The 19,543-nt window shown below is 34.3% G+C and overlaps 1 protein-coding gene across 1 annotated transcript in view; it reads right to left on the reverse strand.

The window, feature by feature from the left end:
• The window catches only part of LOC125653294 (TPR and ankyrin repeat-containing protein 1-like), a 69,199-nt gene that overhangs the window by 25,473 nt on the left and 24,183 nt on the right, over window positions 1-19,543 (reverse strand). The window contains exons 16-29 of the mRNA XM_056144723.1: window positions 18,052-18,315; window positions 17,007-17,124; window positions 12,965-13,191; window positions 12,599-12,859; window positions 12,110-12,265; window positions 11,700-11,944; window positions 11,188-11,472; window positions 8,995-9,063; window positions 7,997-8,810; window positions 6,731-7,026; window positions 5,507-5,973; window positions 5,149-5,398; window positions 4,869-5,038; window positions 1,086-1,290 (exon numbers count right to left, since the gene is read on the reverse strand). Of these exons, the coding sequence (XP_056000698.1) occupies window positions 1,086-1,290; window positions 4,869-5,038; window positions 5,149-5,398; window positions 5,507-5,973; window positions 6,731-7,026; window positions 7,997-8,810; window positions 8,995-9,063; window positions 11,188-11,472; window positions 11,700-11,944; window positions 12,110-12,265; window positions 12,599-12,859; window positions 12,965-13,191; window positions 17,007-17,124; window positions 18,052-18,315 (3,827 nt within the window). The remainder of the gene's footprint in view (window positions 1-1,085; window positions 1,291-4,868; window positions 5,039-5,148; window positions 5,399-5,506; window positions 5,974-6,730; window positions 7,027-7,996; window positions 8,811-8,994; window positions 9,064-11,187; window positions 11,473-11,699; window positions 11,945-12,109; window positions 12,266-12,598; window positions 12,860-12,964; window positions 13,192-17,006; window positions 17,125-18,051; window positions 18,316-19,543) is intronic.

The raw sequence follows: 19,543 nt of genomic DNA on the forward strand, positions 1-19,543 counted from the left end.
GGCATTTTTGTAATGTTTTATTAGTCACAATTCCTTAGCATGAATTGCAGTATTGTGTTCTTAGTTTGTTATATTTTTAACTGTTTTATATGACTTTTTGGTGTAATACTTTGTCATTTATTAGTTAATAAATGACCATTCTAATTCCTCAAACTGTGTTGTGTTTAATTGAGTCAAACAGAGCACCACCCTATCAGTTATTCATAAAACCGATTCTGTGTTATTGCACGCGGTGACACGGTAACAAATCCTCATCGTCAAGAGTGACATACACAAATCTAAATTTGTGGCTCTTCACTACCGGTGGCGACTTCTAAGTCTGAGTGAAAAATTCTTGAAGGGACGTAATAACGTTTTTAATGCCAAGTTCTGGTTCCGCGTGTATCACGAAGCGTATACATACAACTAACACTATCTGAAGTTATGTATACATGTACAGATCAAACGAAACTTTATACTGACGACTTCTTGAACATATTAGATAAACTCATGCTGTGTTCTTCGATAGGTGATAATTGATTTCAAAACAGAACTGTTCATTGGGATAACCCAGGCAATCACTCGATAAAACAAGCACATTCGGAGGTATACGTAATAGGACCATGATCACCGTTTCAGGTACATTTACATAACTGTTCCTCGTGTACATATGGAATATGGTTGTGTAAAGTTGGGTACACTTGTTTCTTCTGGAAATATTTTTACATTGCATTCGGGGCATACGTTCACATTATGTTCGGAGTATACTTCCATACTATGTTTGGACAATGCTTTCATATTACGTTATGGGGACACTTTCATATTACGTTCGGAGTATAATACCATATCATGTTAGGAAAATACTTTCATATTATGTTTGGGGGATACTTTCATATTACCTTCGGGGTATACTTTCATATCATAATCGGGATATACTTTTATATCACGTGAATTCTCTGCATTGATTCTTCGGTTTGTCGTGGTTAAGCAATTAAGATAGTCTAATACTGATGATAGTAAAACTGCTCCTGAAAAGAAATCAATGACTGGGGACCTATTCTAACCCGGATCACCAAGGGAACAAACCATAATTAAGAAATACAAACCTGAGAATCTTTGAAAAAGTTATACAATAGGATGTCGTCGAATTCGAGACCTTTCGACTCATAGATAGTTAGAACGATGCCTTGTTGTAATTCCTCAGGTAAAGTTTCTCTGGATTCCTCATTCACCACTAAAACTGCCTGGTGAGCACCAAAGTCAATTCCAGATGTTGATTTCTTCTTCCCTTTCAGAAGCACACCTAAATCACTAAAAATGGAAACAAGACCGAATAACTTTCTGGAATATAATGCTACATGTACTTCAAAAAGTGGTTCATTGGCAAAAATGCTCGCCTGGGCAGTTTTATCTTCTATTAAAATTTCCAAATCCCAACTCTTGCCCTTGAGGTGCTTATGTGAGCAGAGATAGCATGTTAATCAACTGTCATATTCTACCTAATAACTCAGGTAGTAAAACCTTTTGAATTCTCTTAAGTATATTTTCAAAATCCTCTAATGATTGATCCCTTATCCTAAGATTGATATGAACTCATATCATTATCCCGCTTATGACAAATTTGTAGATATACATGTATGATTGGACAAAACTGAATCACACGACGCCCCCAAATCTTCAATACACCGTCTCCGTGGAGAGGGTGTATCAGTTTGACAATTGTTACTTACTAATAGAATATCTTATATCACTTATACACGAACTGTTTATGTTTATGTATCTTTAATTTTTATGTCCATCGGATGGGACATTAAATGGTGACTCGTGTCAAGGATCACAACCCCCTTGGTACGCAAAAGATTGTTTCCCTGCTTTTCGAATAAGTGTAAGCTCATTGGGGTCCGGCAGTAAACCTCAAAGTCAAACATATTCCAATTGATTAATATCCGTAAAATTGCTGAAATGTTGCCAAAAATGGTGCAAAACTGTAACCATCTTAATTATATGATATTCAATGTTATACATGTATAGTATGGTGTTCAATTTCATAATTAAAAACAATTTATCAAAGATGCTGCTGAAACCTGAACAAATTTTCTAAAGGTATTCACCGATATAAAATCGTTACACAGTCAGTTTGGTACATAATACGGAGTCATTCAGGGTGTGAAATGAAAATCCATATTGGGACTCTGTTTCGCCTCGCCCAATACAGATTCCCATTTCACACATTAGATGATTCCGTATTATGTGCCAAACTGACCGTGTAATTCATAATTTAATTGAACGTTGTTTCGATATCAATTTGACATTCTAAGCCCTGTGGTTCTTCCAAATAGTGTCCTATGTATTCATTTGTAAACTTTTAACCTCCCTTTGTCGTCCTGCTTCGGGAAATCATACTTTGGAAATCTCAAAGGTAGTCTATATCCCGATGTTTGTTTATAAATTTAACATACAATAGCCTTTTGATGTTCGATAATCAAAATATTTCTTGAAATAAACTAATATATGAATTACAGTTTATACATTTTTATATCAAAAAGAGCTGCTTCTTCAATCAATATTGAACTGGAGAATATTCATACTTTTTATGAAACATCGAAAAACATACTTCGTTCAATACCACCTTGATTCTACGTACAAGAACGCTGAAGGTGATATTTAAAAGATGCTGGAGTACCTCAATGATGATATCTTTGTAGTTATTGGTGATCAGGTCCTTCAATAGTCTTTTGGAAATATCATGGGCACGAATTGTGTTCCTTTATTAGCTTACCTGATCTTATATTCTTACGAGGGAGGCATAATTCATTTAAAAGCTTATACATGAGAAGTTGAAAATATCTTGTGGTGACTTCCAACTCGACATTTAGATATATTGAAGACGTTCTTTCTATTAATAATATTGACTTTCATTCGTATGTCCATTTGATATATCTCAGTAAACAAAAAAAAAGGACAACAGAGTCTTCAACATCTACTTCTTACTTGAATATTTCATTGAACATAGATGTTAACGGCAAACTATCAACTCAACGGAATGGCTTCAGTTTCGTCATAGTTACCTTCCCTTATTCATGTAGCAATATTTCATTATCACATGCATATTGTGTTTATGCCTCTCAACCGATTCGATACGCAAGAGCATGTTCTATGAATGATTAGTTTTATAATCGAAGTACGCTAGTGACAAGTACGTTGATGTTAAAGTCTGCATTTTGCAAACGGCCTATGGTAGTTTTAACATCTAATTTACAAATACAACCTGCCATTATGATTATGGTTTTCAAGGATTTTCTTCGACATATTTCTACTTAAATTTCACACCACTATTGTAGCCCAATTTTGTCATTGAAGGCATGGTTTAAACACACTTGAACTAACAGTACATGAACATTTTGCGTATCAATTTCACATATTTAAACCTTAAGGCTTTTGCGAAGAATGGTTTGAAATAATATGTATTCAGATGTCAAATTTTAAACTTCTCATGTGACCAAATCCACACCTAAGTGTCATAATGGGAGTGTTCAGTGCAAGCGGAATTTGACATATTGTGCTCCTTTGTTTGACAAATATATTTCTAATAATGTTTGAGAATAATCCTTTATAAATCATTGCAATTCAATTGTGATTGTTCTATACCGACATCGGGGGTGCTGATGGGATACGTTCATACATTATCAAAATCATGTTGTTGTTTTTTCTCTTCAAATGTTATATGCTGCCGTGACTGATCATATCTTATACACTTGAAAAGTAATATACTACTAGGAGCATATACAGATGTACCTGTATGATGAAATAACATTTGATTAGATATACATGTATAGGGAAAACAGCTCTGTATTGTAACCAGTACATTAGTGATAGAAAGAATACATTATATCGCAAGTACATGTTGGAAACTGGTATACCATTAGCTACTTGTGCTGTAAGTACTGTCTTTTCAATATACATACTTTTATATAAAAATAAATTGTTAAGTTACTGGCTCATATCGTATCTTTGTTTTAAAAAAAATAGTTACGACAGGGATTCTATGTAACAAAGCCATCTAATACCACTAAAGTTACACTTTGCCGCGATCAAAGGTCAATTGGTGAAAAGTCAAATTTTCCTTCTTTACCCTACCAAATTGAAGAGGTTGCTAATGTGAGTTATAGTAAATCATTGAAATTTCATACACGTTGTAAGGGTCCCGCCACCCTAGGGCATTATTGTAGTTGACTGCAATACGCAATTTTCGAGTTGACCAATAGTTCTTTCCCTTTGTGGAACTCTTACGCACAGTGAGACGCAAAACATACAATCGTCCACACGCGCTGGGTACAAATGCTTATCACTGCCTTCATATATTGCCTACAGGCCGATTATCATACATTATGCAACCACCCAAACTGCAGGGACACACAATATTAGTAAGTTTATTAGTATTTGATAATAAAATAGCTCAAACAAAACTCGATAATCACCATTTCTCTTTGATTAAAATATCACTCGTGCAGAGGATGAAATAAAAATTAATTTATATTTAATTTGATGACCTATTTCAAACAAATATTGTACTTGATATGGTCAGTTTAATATATACCAACGGCTGATATAAACAAAATATATAGTTTCATTACTTTTATCCGTATTTACATAGCTAGTCTATAATATATATACATCTTGTACCCACTCAAGCGTTCAACAGAACACTGAACGTACCTCCATCACAGAAGAGCTGATATCTCGGAAGTTGCGTATTGATGGGAAAATATTTTTTTAAAGCTTCAGATCAGAAAATTACATGGGCCAACATAGGGACTGTTCGTGAAGCAGAAGATGGCAGACAAGGGATGTAACTTGTTCATAATTGGATATTGCATTAGTATACATACCTACGATCCTGTATTTCAAGGAGAATTGGAGCTGGACCTTGAAACAATCCTTTGTCTTTTTGAAGAACATCAAAAGAATCTGGGAAGTATTCTACAAGAATGTCTAGAATACCTGATGCTAGGTGCAATATTCCAGCATGGGAACGATAATTGTGAGTCAGCTGATAAATCTGTGAAGAAAGATAATACAAATCAAATCAATGCAATCAAGATATTGGCATGCAAAATATGGCAATAAATTACATTAGAATATTTTTAAAAAGTGAAACCAAGCGTTTGCCTTGTTGGGAATTTGGATGTCCTGAAAATCTCGCCTAGATTCTTTTGCGTGGTGAAAAAGTGATCGAAGGTCTTTGAACCGAAAGGAAATGCCTCGCATTATACCCTGAGCTGTGTCCCCAGTTAGGAACATATTATTTGGATTTTGGCAAATACTTAAAAGCAAATAAAGTTCGGCTTGAGTAAAATCTTGTGTTTCATCCACATAAATTTCTTGGATACCCCATCTGCCTCTCCCTGTTTCTTGAAGTCTGAAAAAGAAATACAATATGATATGTTCAGCACAACTACGTAAAATTTGGTTTTACTATTCTCAGTGACTAAACAGCTGTCAATTCAACTGATACAAAAGTGATAACCTGTTAAAAATATTCCTGACGACATCTGTTTCATCAAACAGGAAGTGTTGCTTCAAGTAATGTTTGTATTTTAGAAATATTTCATAGACTCTCTCACGTTCTCCTGCAAAATTGGGTGCTTTTTTCCTTCCATGGCTAATATATTCCTCTTTGCTAAGATATCCATGCTTTTGCAACAACGCCTCATATGATCCTTTAATGAATGACATGATCTCCATCCAAATGAGAGATGGATGATAATGATCACTATCTTTTTTAATTTTTGGCCATACTAAATTGGAAAATAAGTCATAAGTAACTTCTCTTCTAAAGCCGGTTTTTCTTTTGATTGCATTTGCATCATCGCTGAGGCCATCTTCTTCATCTCTGCCACCTATTTCTTCATCTGATTCGGATTCAGAATCGTAATCAAGTTTGGGAAGAAAGCTAAGGGACTCTTCTTCATTTGTCCACCCAGGTATATTTTCCTAAATTAGAATTTTATGATACTCAGACACATTTGACCTGCCACCAGCAAATAATTCTTGTCTACTAAAATTGATAAAGAATCTTATTTATTTTTGAAAATTTGAATGCAAGTTGTATATTATTGAGATTATAGACTCTTTCCGGGAAATTTAATGTAACAAACGTTTCGCACAATAAAATATTTATGTCAACTATTGTAGATGAATTTTCGTTTGTACTAGAATATAATATACAACAATTCTTCCATTTAAGACCCACCTCTATATTAAAACAACACTTTATCGAAGATCACCAAATACACGTTGTACATAACTAGATTTTATGACTGTCAAAACATTCTATAAGCATGGTTCTGTTCAGCCCATGTAAAATTTTATACTTTACTGGAATTAAGATATTGTACAAGCATATAGGTTATGGTTTATTTTATTTTAATCATTCACAAATACATATATATTGTCTCGTGGGAATTATGAGATTGATCGCTGTTCGTTATCTTCCGGTTTGTTGAATTTCTAATAGCCAACAATGAAAGGTGAAGGTAACGAACAGTGAGAAATCTCATAACTCCTATAAGCAATACAAAATAAAGAGGTGGGCAAACACAGACCCCTGGAAATACCAGAGGTGGGATCAGGTGTCTAGGAGGAGTAAACATCCCTTGTCGACCGGTCACATCCGCCATGAGCCCTATATTTTATGTTATAAAGTTGTTAATTGTAAAGATTTCTAATTGCCAAATATTTTGAAATTTACCAAAATATTCCCAGATACATCTCGTCGAAAAAATGGATTCGGAAGAGATGCATCAATCATGAGCAAAAGCTTCCTTGATGTTGTAAAAAGCGGAAATTGATTATTCTGAAGATCCTGAAGTGTTGATGGCAAAGGCTGGACCTCATTTGTAAGGTTTTGGAATCCAACAGTGCTACAACTTCTCATTTCAGCAAAACTTTTTTGAACCTCGTTGCATAGCACAAGATTTTTGGTGATGAATAATTGCCGCATATCATGGTTTAGCTTCTCTAAAACCTCCTCATCCTCTTCTTCATCTGGTGATAAAGTAAAGCAAAAATTACAAGTAAGAAAAAATTATCTGTTTAACTAGACTGTACCAACAAACCGTTGTGTCAGCTGAAATTATATCAGTATGTGTGGTTCCAGTTATAGATCTATAACATAGGTTATACCTATCCATTTTTATGCAAGGAATACACGTACTTAAAATCAATACTCTTTCTCGTACAGTTGTAGGGTGTGCCATATTAAAGTATGGAGTATTTACAGGACTTTTGTATAATTCAAACGGATTTTCCCTGGTACTGAACGTTGGGATTTGATATAATGAGTGGTTAAAGCAATAAGATCACCACATATAGAAAACGGGACATCAAGTGACACACATCACGAGCTATTAACCACCATTGATAATGACCCCAATTAAGAATTTGTTTGACGACTTCATCGATGACTTTTATTTATGTAGGTATAGAGCATAAAATGTCGATATAAGTCAAGAGATCACAAACGATATATGACGGGGATATTGTTGAACATGAGAAAAAAACTTCACAGTTAGGGGGGTATGGTGTTATTGACGGACAGATGGATGGACTACAGACTTATGAAAGGTGGAAACAACAGTGGTCAATCTCATAACTTCTATAAGGACTACAAAACCCCTAGACATACCAGAGGTGGGATCAGGTGCCTAGGAGGAGTAAACACCCCCTGTCGACCGGTCAAACCCGCTGTGAGCCCTTTGTCTTGATCAGGTAAACGGAGTAATCCGTAGTCAAAACAAGTGTGCCAAGAATGCCCTAACAATCAGTACGAAATACATAAGAGAGCATTTTACCCAATGATAGGTTGTATTGGCACACTAGATCCTAAAAACGAACATAGAATTTGTGACTAATGACGTACAAAGTGATATCATAGTGTGTCACTAACCTTCGAAGATGATAAGACACAAGAGCAAGAGTATAGTGAACCAGGGATATATTTACGGAATAGTTTTACCTTGCAAATTCAAAGTCTCTTTCTTCTCTGCAACATGCCTACTGTGACAATCATATCGACTCCAGAGTCGATAAATACAACACGTTGTTTTCCCTGTTCCACTCCTTCCTAGCAACAAAATCGGAGCAGTTGAAGTTAAATTTATTACTTGATGTTCTATTTCTGTCACCTTGAACGGAAAATCCCCGGTACAAATTTTGCTTTGTAAAGCACAAACTGCCATATCGGTTGTAAAAGTAAAGAATTTTAAAAGGTGATACTCAGTGGCCAGATGACTGGCTGGGAGTACTAATTTCACAACCTTCTCTATATCTTCTTGCAATTCAGTTGGTGAACACTCGAAATATTTTCTTGGTATTCGTTTTCCTTTAGCAAGAGTTTGGTCAAGTTTTGAGGAGCATGATACATATCTGTCAACCATGCATTCTTCACCTCTTAAGCATGATTCTGTTATTTTTTTCAAGGCTTTTTCCTTTTCATCCCAATTTCTTACAATATCCCATACCCTAATCACCTCTGAGTAAACACCTCTTGATCTAGAAGCAGCATCAATATCTGTCAGTCTGGGAGAGAAACAGATTGCTATTTCCCATAATAATGGTCCAGAGTCGTATATTTCAATTGTCTCATCCAGTGTAATTAGATCTAGTTTTAAGCAAACACTATTTGATAGATCACCGGAAACAAGGGTTTGAAGTTTTCGAATGGCATCAATCTTCTGTAGCTGTGTCAAAGATGAGCCCATAAGCTTTTTCCATACATCATGCGTACATTCTATTTCCCATTCTTGATTTTCAAAAAACCCAGGTTTAATCTAAAAGCATAAAAGTAATTCAATATATACTTGTTTTAATCATATTGTTATCATTTTTTACTGGAAACAGTTGTTATATATTGGTTATACATAATACTTTTTCTTGTACGCTACATGTACATGTACCTGCTTAATATCAATTTACTGATTTATGTTTATAATTTTGATTACATGCATCACTTACTTGAAAATCTGTTTCCCCTTCATTTGCGCTCTCAACTGTATTTTGAATTTCTAAAACGTTTCGAGGCCCCTTGATGCAAGGAAAAGACAATACAATGCATGAAATAATTGTTGAAATCATATGTTTAATCAGGTACATAATCACTCAATCCGATGTGTGACTTCAGTGCAGATTTATGTGTGTGTGTATTGTTTAACGTCTCGCTCAAGAATTTTCACTCATATGGAGACTTCACTATTGCCGGTGAAGGGCTGCAAAATTTAGCCCTATGCTCAGCGCTTATGGTCATTGAGCAGGAAGGGATCTTTATCGTGCCACACCCGTTGTGTTGTGATACGGGACCTCGGTTTTTGCGGGCGGACCGCCTCATTAAGTCGCCTCTTACGACAAGCAAGGGGTACTGAGGACCTATTCTAACCCGTATCCCCACGAGATTTTATGTAATTTGCAAATCTTTAATTATCATTTCGGTAAAAGGATTACATATATGTACATACAATGTATGTGTATATGTTGTAGTAAATACATTGGATGTAAAAATACCGATTTCATTGTATAGAATCTCCTTATAATCTCCAGTCTCGATGTACATCTACGTTGGATACATTAACGACAGGGGAACTCCCACAACACTCGTGAAACCATGCACATATTGTCGGTGAATCCGAAAACTAATTAAAATTTTGCCAGGGAAGAGAAATGATGTTGCAAAAAAGAGCTTGAAATCAATTCGAATGTGACATGATAAGGTAAGCATGCTCGTACATCTTATGCATTCAATGTATGTGACTAAGAGGTAACGATTGTTGTTTTGTGGAGTTCCCTCGTCATTCATTTCAGACCCTTGCTTTCTTACCTGCAGGTCGTGTATGTACGTTACGACTTATAGCTACTATTCACCAGATGACACTTCTGTAGTTAGTTTTGTGTAAATTGGTAATATCAATAGGAAAGATTCTCCTTTCAGCTTACACAATGACACATCTTAATTTGTGTATACATGCAGTTATTATCATCAAATTATTTTACTTAGAATCTATTTCATTTAACTATAATTCAACAGACTACTTTACGCATAAAATGAAAATTAGAATTAAGTCAATGTTTTCGCTATTTTGAAGCATTACCTATGATTTTCGGGTTTATATCTACATCTTTTGAAATTTTGATTACATGTATTTAAACATCCAATATTCGCATTAATTTGTAAATTTGTCTTGATAACAATTATCTGTCTACATATGAAAAAAGATTTATCAATGAATGAAGGTAACTCCATACTCTAATTATTATTTGATAAAAGCACTAGTATAGAAGTGTATTTATTTCCATTGATAAGAGTTAGAATTAATAAATTATCAAATAAACAATATATAGGTCTTCTCACTTTTTAAGATGCGAGACAGGTATAAACAGAATCACATATCAACGTCAGAAAATTACAATTTTCCTTAAACAGCATAATCAATATTTCACAAAAACTGGTTATAACGATATAATAGTATCCATAACGATATCATAAAACTGTTTCTTTACAAACAATTACAAAATATCTGTGAAAAATAAAGGAAATACATGTACATCACATAATGGACTTTATAAACAAATCAATGAAAACAGAGTTGGATTCAATATTTTGAAACGTATAACTGATTATTGATATTGAACTTAATTTTTTGAAATATTTGATATGTTTAAAGATCTTTTTACAATAACTATCGGAAAAGACCCCAAGAAAATAAATCCACGTTCCTTTCATGCATGAATCTAAATAACTTGATGATTTTACAAACTATTATGACGTCACAGGAGGGTAGAACTGTTGAACTGTTGATCAACAGTCATAATGAGAAAGTATACAGATGCGTATTTGAAAGTAAATTTCAGCAACTTGAAACTCAATATCATAATGAACATTACTTTAGATATGCTTGTACCTCACACGTTTTAGACTCCTCTTACGCCCAGTTAGACTTGCATATCAACCACAGAATACGATTATCTGCGTTTACTTCTTTAGCATATGTTGCATGCAGTTCTGTATCAGATGGTGTGTGATATAGTGAAGAACTGCATTTTAAATCCCTGTGAAGCTATGAAATACCTCAGTTCTCTAATAAAATTTCTTTTTCTCTATCATCTATTAAAAGAGTTTTCTGTAATACTATGAATTGTAGGGGAAACATGAAATACCTTTCGAATATCCACTAGACTTGACTTTTCTGTGGTATTTGAATTTACATCTTTCCTTTTCCGACTTTTCCACATTAATTCCTCGGAGTACACATCTTTCTCCTGCAGATTGTTGATCATGCTGGCGATTTCCTCCTTCAGTTTCTGTTTCCTCAAAGGTATTTCATTTGCTTGTTTGTCAGTTGAAATCTTTTTCTTCCGTTCCTTGCCAACTTCATTATTGGTATGTTCCTCATTAACATCAATCTCATTCAATTTCGACTTCCTTGATGCTAACCGAAAATACTGTGAAACAATAAAATGCTGTCAATCAATAATGAAAATTCCAATGCAATACATAAATTTGTTTTGTAAATTCACAGCCATTAATATTACTGATATTACTAACTTTAATGGAAATTGGGATTGGGGCACTTTCATTCAGACATGGTTGTTGTACTGTTGCCATGGATAACTCCTTTAGTTTGTTGGTATATGTGGATGTGGATGTGAGTGCTTGTGCTTTTGTTTACCTGCATGCGTTCATCTTTGTCTGACTTTAAGTATTCTGCGGGTAGTTTCCCTTCTCTGTCTCTGATATTTGATTTGACGCCCCTTTCGCAAAGTAGACTTGTGACTTCAAGACTGTTTTTTGCTTTTGCCACAACGTGAAACAAGCTTTCCCCCAATAAATTCACTTTCATGGGATTCAACATTGGAAAGCGACCCGGCTCCTTTTCATACATGTCTAAAAACTTTTTCAGTAGCGACATATTTCCTGAAAATAATTAAATTTAAACATAACTACAGTGTACCTAAGCGAGTATAGCAAAATAAGTAGCACAAATACAAGCTTTAAATCCCACATCTTAATGGTTTATTTCAATACGTGTAAAGTATTATATGCAAAAACATGTTAGTCCATAGACGGTCACATGGATACCTTTGTCTCTGTCTAATGCTATATACAGAGCTGCATGTATTGGTGTGTCTCCATCTTCTACACTGAGATATTCAGGATTCGCATTAAAATGAAACAATCGTTCTAGAACCCTAAAATGGTTGTTTTGTACGGCTATTTCAACTGCATCTTTTCCATCTACAACACAAATTGTGTGACCATGTACCCTTTTAATTCAGTACAAAAGTATCAACGAATTATGATGATATACATTCTCCCATCCCCAATGACCTGTACTTTTTGAAAGAATCCCCATACAATGCATTTTTCCTCTGAATTTGACAAGAACTTCAAAATTAGATAACAAAATAGCAGCTCCCCGCCACTGTGTCTATTTCTATTAAACATAAGTATAAACGAAAGAATTCCTTGTCCAAATAAGTGTATGCACTCTATAGGTTTAGAGGAAAATATGCAATACTTAATAAATTCCTAAATTTGAGGAAGGACTGCATCGCGCTTTTTTATTACCTGAGTGTAATACAGCCCCACTGTAAAGCATATTTTCGACGATTTCCATCAGTAAGTTTTCACTTTTCTGAAGATTTTTACACTTTAGCACCTGTTCTACAGATGATCCGGAAGCAAAATCATTTAGAGCGGACGCTTCGTGATGCTTTCGAAACTCGACAACAACCATGTGCATTTGTTTCCAATGTTCTTTCTCAGCAAGACCACGTACGATTTTACCGTAAATCTTCCGATGCACCCTTGTCAGTTTTTCTGGAACATCTGTTTATAGAAACGAATCGGGAATTTCAATGATTAACCAACAAAATACATGTAGTTACAACAATACACGACATAAACGAGTAATGAATACAACTAAATAATTACCCAGGTTCTCTTGAAGTCCAAAGGCATCTATAATGAGCTGAACTGCATCGTTTTCGAACTGTCTGTGCATATCTGATTTATGCTTGCTTTTATGAAAAATTTTCAACAAGCTGTAACAAGCAAGACGCGTTTCATTTGATATTAGTTTCGTCTTTGCATCTTTTAAATATTGTTTGCAATCTCTGAAACATTCTTGGTTGATGGCAGCAATTCTCTCTTCCTCTCTCCTAAAAAAAGAATACAAATTCTATAATGGATATTACTGCTGTGAATATTTTAAAGAAATTTTGCACATCTATGAAATCTGCAGAACATATTCTCTATTACATTTAATTTGAAAACATACTCGTTCGTCCTGATTTGTGTCAGAATGACGGTTTCACAAACTTTGACGTAATAAAAACATAGTCATAATACTATAAAAGTGATTATCTACGCTGGGGGTTAAGTACGCGTTTTTCCACGTTCAGCATTACGCGTGGGGGAAAATACGCGGTTATTGAATATAATATATATCAAATATATATAACTATACGCGTTGGGGAAATCTACGCGCTTACTCGGTGGCTGTGTATACCTAATTAGCGTAAATTTCACCCACGTGTAAATAACTACTTTTACAGTATTGTAGATTGTTATGCTATGCAGACTTAACATTCGAAAGAGTTGTATTGCATTGTTTATTGGCTTTAAGCCTTATGGTTCATCAGCATATGACTGTCTAACAAAATAAAGTGTTTCATTTTTGTGCCTCGATGTACTTCAAAATGCACAACGCTGAACCGCAATTTCACCAAAGTAAATACTAGGATTATATTAGAAATTTACATTATGTTGACACAATTTTGCACAATGATTGAAGGAACAATTTCTGCATTGTTACAGGTATTCAAATAGTATTAGCTGTGAACTAGAGAGTGACAACTTTTGAGTCTACCATACTTTAAAATCCTGAAATATGTCTAAAATGAAGTTCATTAGATATCAGTCAATAAAATGGCGGTCTCCCGTCAAACGTCGCGAAATTTTTATAACATTTCTGCGCAATTTCCTTAAATTTTATAATGTTTCAGACATTATGTCGATAGAAGAAAAGAAATATGTTTTCTCAGAATTGCAACAAAAAAGATTGCAGGTTATCTAAATATTTTATTGTACATGTAGTAGTGGTTCCAGTGATGTACAGTTGTTAATATTCCGCAAACATGAATGATAGACAGCTTATGCTCAAGTACCAGTCTCTGAATGAGTCACTCAAGTTATGAATCATGCATAATTAGACAAGTCAGACCTTATTGACTTGAAAGTATTTACCCATTTCGCTATCAATATTAATCTTAACCACACAATACCACTCTTATTTTCAAAAGTGAACTGTGCGACATTTATCTATGACACGGCAGTCAGAAGTTTTGCTGTCCTGTACAATAGTGAGAAGAACAAAAAAGGGTATGGTTGGGTCATTTTATCTGCATCCCATAACTAACAATACACTGATATAAACACAAACTTCAGAGATGAAACTCTATAGAAGAGTCGTTGAATTTTAGAATTACTAAATTCCTATCATAATCTTAATGATAAAATCCAACTTAGATATAAACTGTTACACTACATCTTTATAGAAAGGTATAGCCTATCCTAGTTGCAGAACTGTAGCTCTCTGAGAAAATATTGGGATATACCAGTGAGCTACAGATTCACCCTTGCAATTTACGGCACAGAAAAATCTGCGTATGGTTGAGGCCTTCTTGCATTGCCGTCTCAAAAAAATTATTTAAAAATCTTATACATTATCTCGTTATAATTGTGTCCAAACCACCCTATTACATTCATTAAAGTCCCATATAACCAGCAAAGTCACAGCTTCAAATTATTTCGTTTGTTGACGTAGCCATGTTAGGTGGACAGTCAATTCGAATCGGTTCCTTTTCTTACTGAGCTAATAGCCTCAGCTATATTTTAGTTGAATAAATTGGATGAAATAATCTCAGTTCGGTTAAAACAATAATTGTTTGAATAAGTCTGAACAACTAAATCCACGACCTTCATTAGTCTGGTCCCCATTCCCGGCATATTGTCTAATAACCTCGTTATTGAAATGAATTGTAAGGGACCAGACTAAGCTTTCATGATATTTACAACACATAGGAGTTTATTTTACGTCTAGAGAAACTATACATGTTTTATTTATATTAATTATTCGCGTTTATGATAGATGGAAATCGAATAGATACCTCGTATTCGATATTAGGTATAAATATAAATAGCAACGGGGTTCAAATTGACTGTCCACCAGTGACTGGTTATCTGTAGCTCTCTTGTTTGTCCCAATATTTTCCCATAGAGCTACATATCTGCTACTAACTCTATCCAAGATTAAAAGTGTTTTAAGAAAATATCACACTGTAAATGGCAATCCTTATTATTTTTTTTTTTTACTTTTCATAAGCTCAGAGCTCAGGTTAATTTTGTATCTAAGCAAAGTTTGTATGTTTTTAATTACTATGCAAAAGGTGATGTCAAAGGACAGCAATCAATGTCATAAATCCTACGATATACAAAATCGAGAACAAGGCAAATTAACACTAACTCCTGGAAACACCAGAGGTGGGATCAGGTGCCTATGAGGAGTAAACATCTCATGCATTGTGACCGACACAACAACATTGAGATAGCTGTCTTGGTCAGGTATAGAGTATTCGTAGTTAAATCATTATAATGACAAAATGGCCAAAATTTTGTTTGAGAAACATAACATTCGACCCAATGAATGGCTGTAATTCCAAACAATATTATTATGAAAACCATATATTTTGCGAAACATTGATGCAAAACAATTCTATTGAAATCCCAGACCTTATTTCGCTAGTACCCTGCCTTACTTTAATATGATCATACGCAAAACATGCTCTCACGTATCGATTCAGAAGGGACATGTGCAGGTGATAATGGAATATTGTTAGATTAATATAAAACAGGTTTGGAGTACAATTCCTATACAAGAAAAAAGATAGGAAAACTTCACAAATTTTTGATTCAACTTTTCGATAATGGTTTCAGATAATATTGGACTTTGGATACGATTAAAAGCCAAACACTGTATTATATTATTTCGAGATTTATGATATCGTTAACTCTACATAACAAGCATGAGCATTTAGCCAGGAGCTGTCAGATATACATAAATTCTACCATATCATGAAAGGTGAGAATAACGAACAGTGATCAATCTTTTAATTCCTATAAGCAATACAAAATAGAGAGTTGGGCAAAAAAGGACCCCTGGACACACCAAAGGTGGGATCAGGTGCCTAGGAGGAGTAAACATTTCCTGTCGCCCGGTCACAACCGCCGCGAGCCCTATATCTTGATCAGGTAAACAGAGTTGTCCGCAGTCAAAATCAGTGTGCAAAGAACGGTCTAGTAATCGTATGAAACACGTCAGACAACATTTGACCCAATGATAGGTTGTATTGGCAAACAAGATTGTTAAACGCCGATAGAATTTGCAAAATGCTGACATTAAACGAGACTGTTGAAACCCTTGAACCATCAACTTGTTCGTCAGTAGTCTGCATCGATTTAAAAACTGACCAAACGCAGAACAACCTCTTGCGTATCGAATCAGTTGAGAGACCAACACCATATGCAGGTGATGATGGAATATTGCTACATAAATATGCATTTCCATATTTCTAAAGATTACTAATATATATGTAAGATGTGCGTGAAATCTACACCTTGTCGTGTCCAGAGTTAAATGTGTTATCATTTGTACCATATTGCAATTAAAGTTTGTAGAGTCATTGTTCTTGGATGATATTTTATTGATTGTAAAGAAGGTATAAAACATAAATATACTGTATATAATTTATAATTCACCATTTCAGTAAATCATTGGAATCTTAGCGTTATTTGTACTCACAGTGCCAAATAATTTTATGAGTTTGGCAAGCTCTTGGATATTTTCTTTAAAATTCAACAAAATTATGAATTAAGACACAAGAATCTTAAAGGATAATTTGTCATATACATGTACCTTATTCTTGTTTGTTCATAATGCTTTCTTTTCTCTTTCTCTCTTTGCTGTCGTAGTATTTGTTCCTGTTGTCGGTATTCTTGTTCTTTTTGTTTCATCTCACATTGTCGGTCAGTCTCTGGACCATGTACACAATTGAAAACATCATTAAAAGCATGATATATAAACAAGTGTAAAGAAAATAAATCTAAAAAGTATATAATAAATTTAAGATATCCCATGGTTTCTGGTTTGATATGATTTATATCCAGCAAGTTTTGTGTTTTCTATCCCCGAGCATTGGCGAGGAGATAGAAAACACACGAATTGGATAAAAATGATATCAAACCAGAAACCATGGGAGACTCTGTTGATCACATGTTACCCCTCCGGTTTTCCATTCACATTTTGTACTGTTTGACCTTCAAAGCCACATAACATTCAACAAAACTGTTACCATTAACAGGCATGTGTAGCTCCACTGTTAATTAATGTGTTTCGAAAGGCAGCATTATTTTCATTGAATTGAAACTGAGTGGTGGATCCGATTTGTTGTGAAGCTGTTGATTTTGAAAGAAATGTCGAAATATTTGTGTGTGGAATTTCCTTTCAACTGCTGTAGCTGTTGATTGATTGGACATTTTTGTGACCAGTTAATTGCATAATTTGGTTTCATGTACATGTATGCTAGGTTCACTTTACTTTTAACTTAATGTTTGCAAGCACTGTGATTTTTTTAATATTTTGTCCCGAAGGATTCCCGCTGTAACTGTCATTCTTTTCGTGATGTACTCTAATCAATCTTTACAACAATATTGTTGGAAATTATGCTCTCTTTGTTTGTAAACAAGCAATGTAAAATTTATGTACATTTGTGACGTCATAGGCGGCGTAGGAAAACAGTGTAATAATTAGAATACATGTAATGGGTGATATCCAATGGATAAAGAAGTAAACATGTGATAACTGCAGATAAATGAAAAAAACAGTCTGTTGAGTTTTTCTTTTTTTTCTTTTTGAAAATCAGAATCATAAATATTTATTTAACGGTTAAAATGTAAAGTACCATGTTTCTTGAGTAGCTTTGCGAGATGAGGCAATGCCTTTGGTGCATATTTTGATGCAAGCTTTTTCTGCTTATTCAATAAAAGTGGATTGACACCAGCTTGCAGTAGTTGTTGTAGTACATCGTATTGTAATTCAGAATGGATACATTTTGTCCTCTTGTCTACGGCAAGGTGAAGAACAGAATTTCCGTGGGCATCCTGGGTATCAAGTTCATTGTTTCTCATCGCTTGGTGAATGACATATTGAAACAAGTCTAGGGTTCCTATTTGTAAAATACATATATAAATTTATTTGGTGCCAACTGAAAGTAGATACAAAGAAGCAAATAAATACATTACTGCCTTGCTCCTGTCAAAGCTGCAAGTATTATCTTCACAGACACAATATCAGTACATACATGTATACAATAAACACAGTGTAAGGTCACTTGTGGGTAGTGTCTGTTTTGCATGTTTCAGCGTGATCCCCCCCCCCCCCAATCTTTGTTTACTTAAGTAGCTACAAGTTGTATGCATTGGTTTATAGTGAGTGTCGTTAACAGATATGTTTGAGTGATATCTACCTAGTCCAATATCGGTGCACTGTTTATAAGTGTTGTGATTAATTACATACGACCAAAATCTTGTAGCAATTCAAAATATCATTTAAGTTTTTGTCAATACATGTATGTGTTTTGCAATACTAGGACCAGACATATTTCATAAACTACCCAGTATTTCTCTATGATATATGTATACGAGTTCAGTTAATACTACAATAGCCATAAAATGCGTTACAATCTACACAGTACGATATATGTATATGTTGGTGATGAGTACTTGTATTGTATTAGTTCTTACCACACATACAGGGCCTGTTACACTTAGACTAAGATTTTTAAAAAAATGTAATTGTACATATATTAATCTTTGTTTGAGTTTCTAAAATTGTCCCCTGTTGACAGTGTAGTTACAGTTGACTTTGCGTTTGTCTATATTTCATTTAACTTTGATTTAATAACAGAGTATTTGGTATTATATATATATATATATATATATATATATATATATATATATATACGTTAAAGCTGACATGAATTAACAAATATAGTACAATTCTATGTGTCCGCCACATTTCTCTGCTTCTCCGCCATATTAGATGAATGTTCTATTGTTATATGTATCAGAGTTCGCATGGTATATAAGGGGACGAGTTTTGCTACGCTTCACTTCACATCAGTGTCTTTCATTTACATGTGCGGGTAGCTTCGACAGGTTGCACGTACATCTCCGATACTGATTTATAGGACATCAAGAAGAAATGAAATCACGTTTTGGAACATCATGCAGTGCTCAAAATTACAATAGTATATAATACATCATATATCATTCTAAAAGCTTTGGATAAATCAATTTAGAATGACCTATCTTTACGTGAATGTAAGTACATTTGCAGTAAATATGTCAAAACTATACATAAACGCGGAGAAATATTTCATCTATTATCTATTG

The sequence above is a fragment of the Ostrea edulis genome, chromosome 7, assembly GCF_947568905.1.
Source record: "Ostrea edulis chromosome 7, xbOstEdul1.1, whole genome shotgun sequence".
Classification (NCBI taxonomy): domain Eukaryota; kingdom Metazoa; phylum Mollusca; class Bivalvia; order Ostreida; family Ostreidae; genus Ostrea; species Ostrea edulis.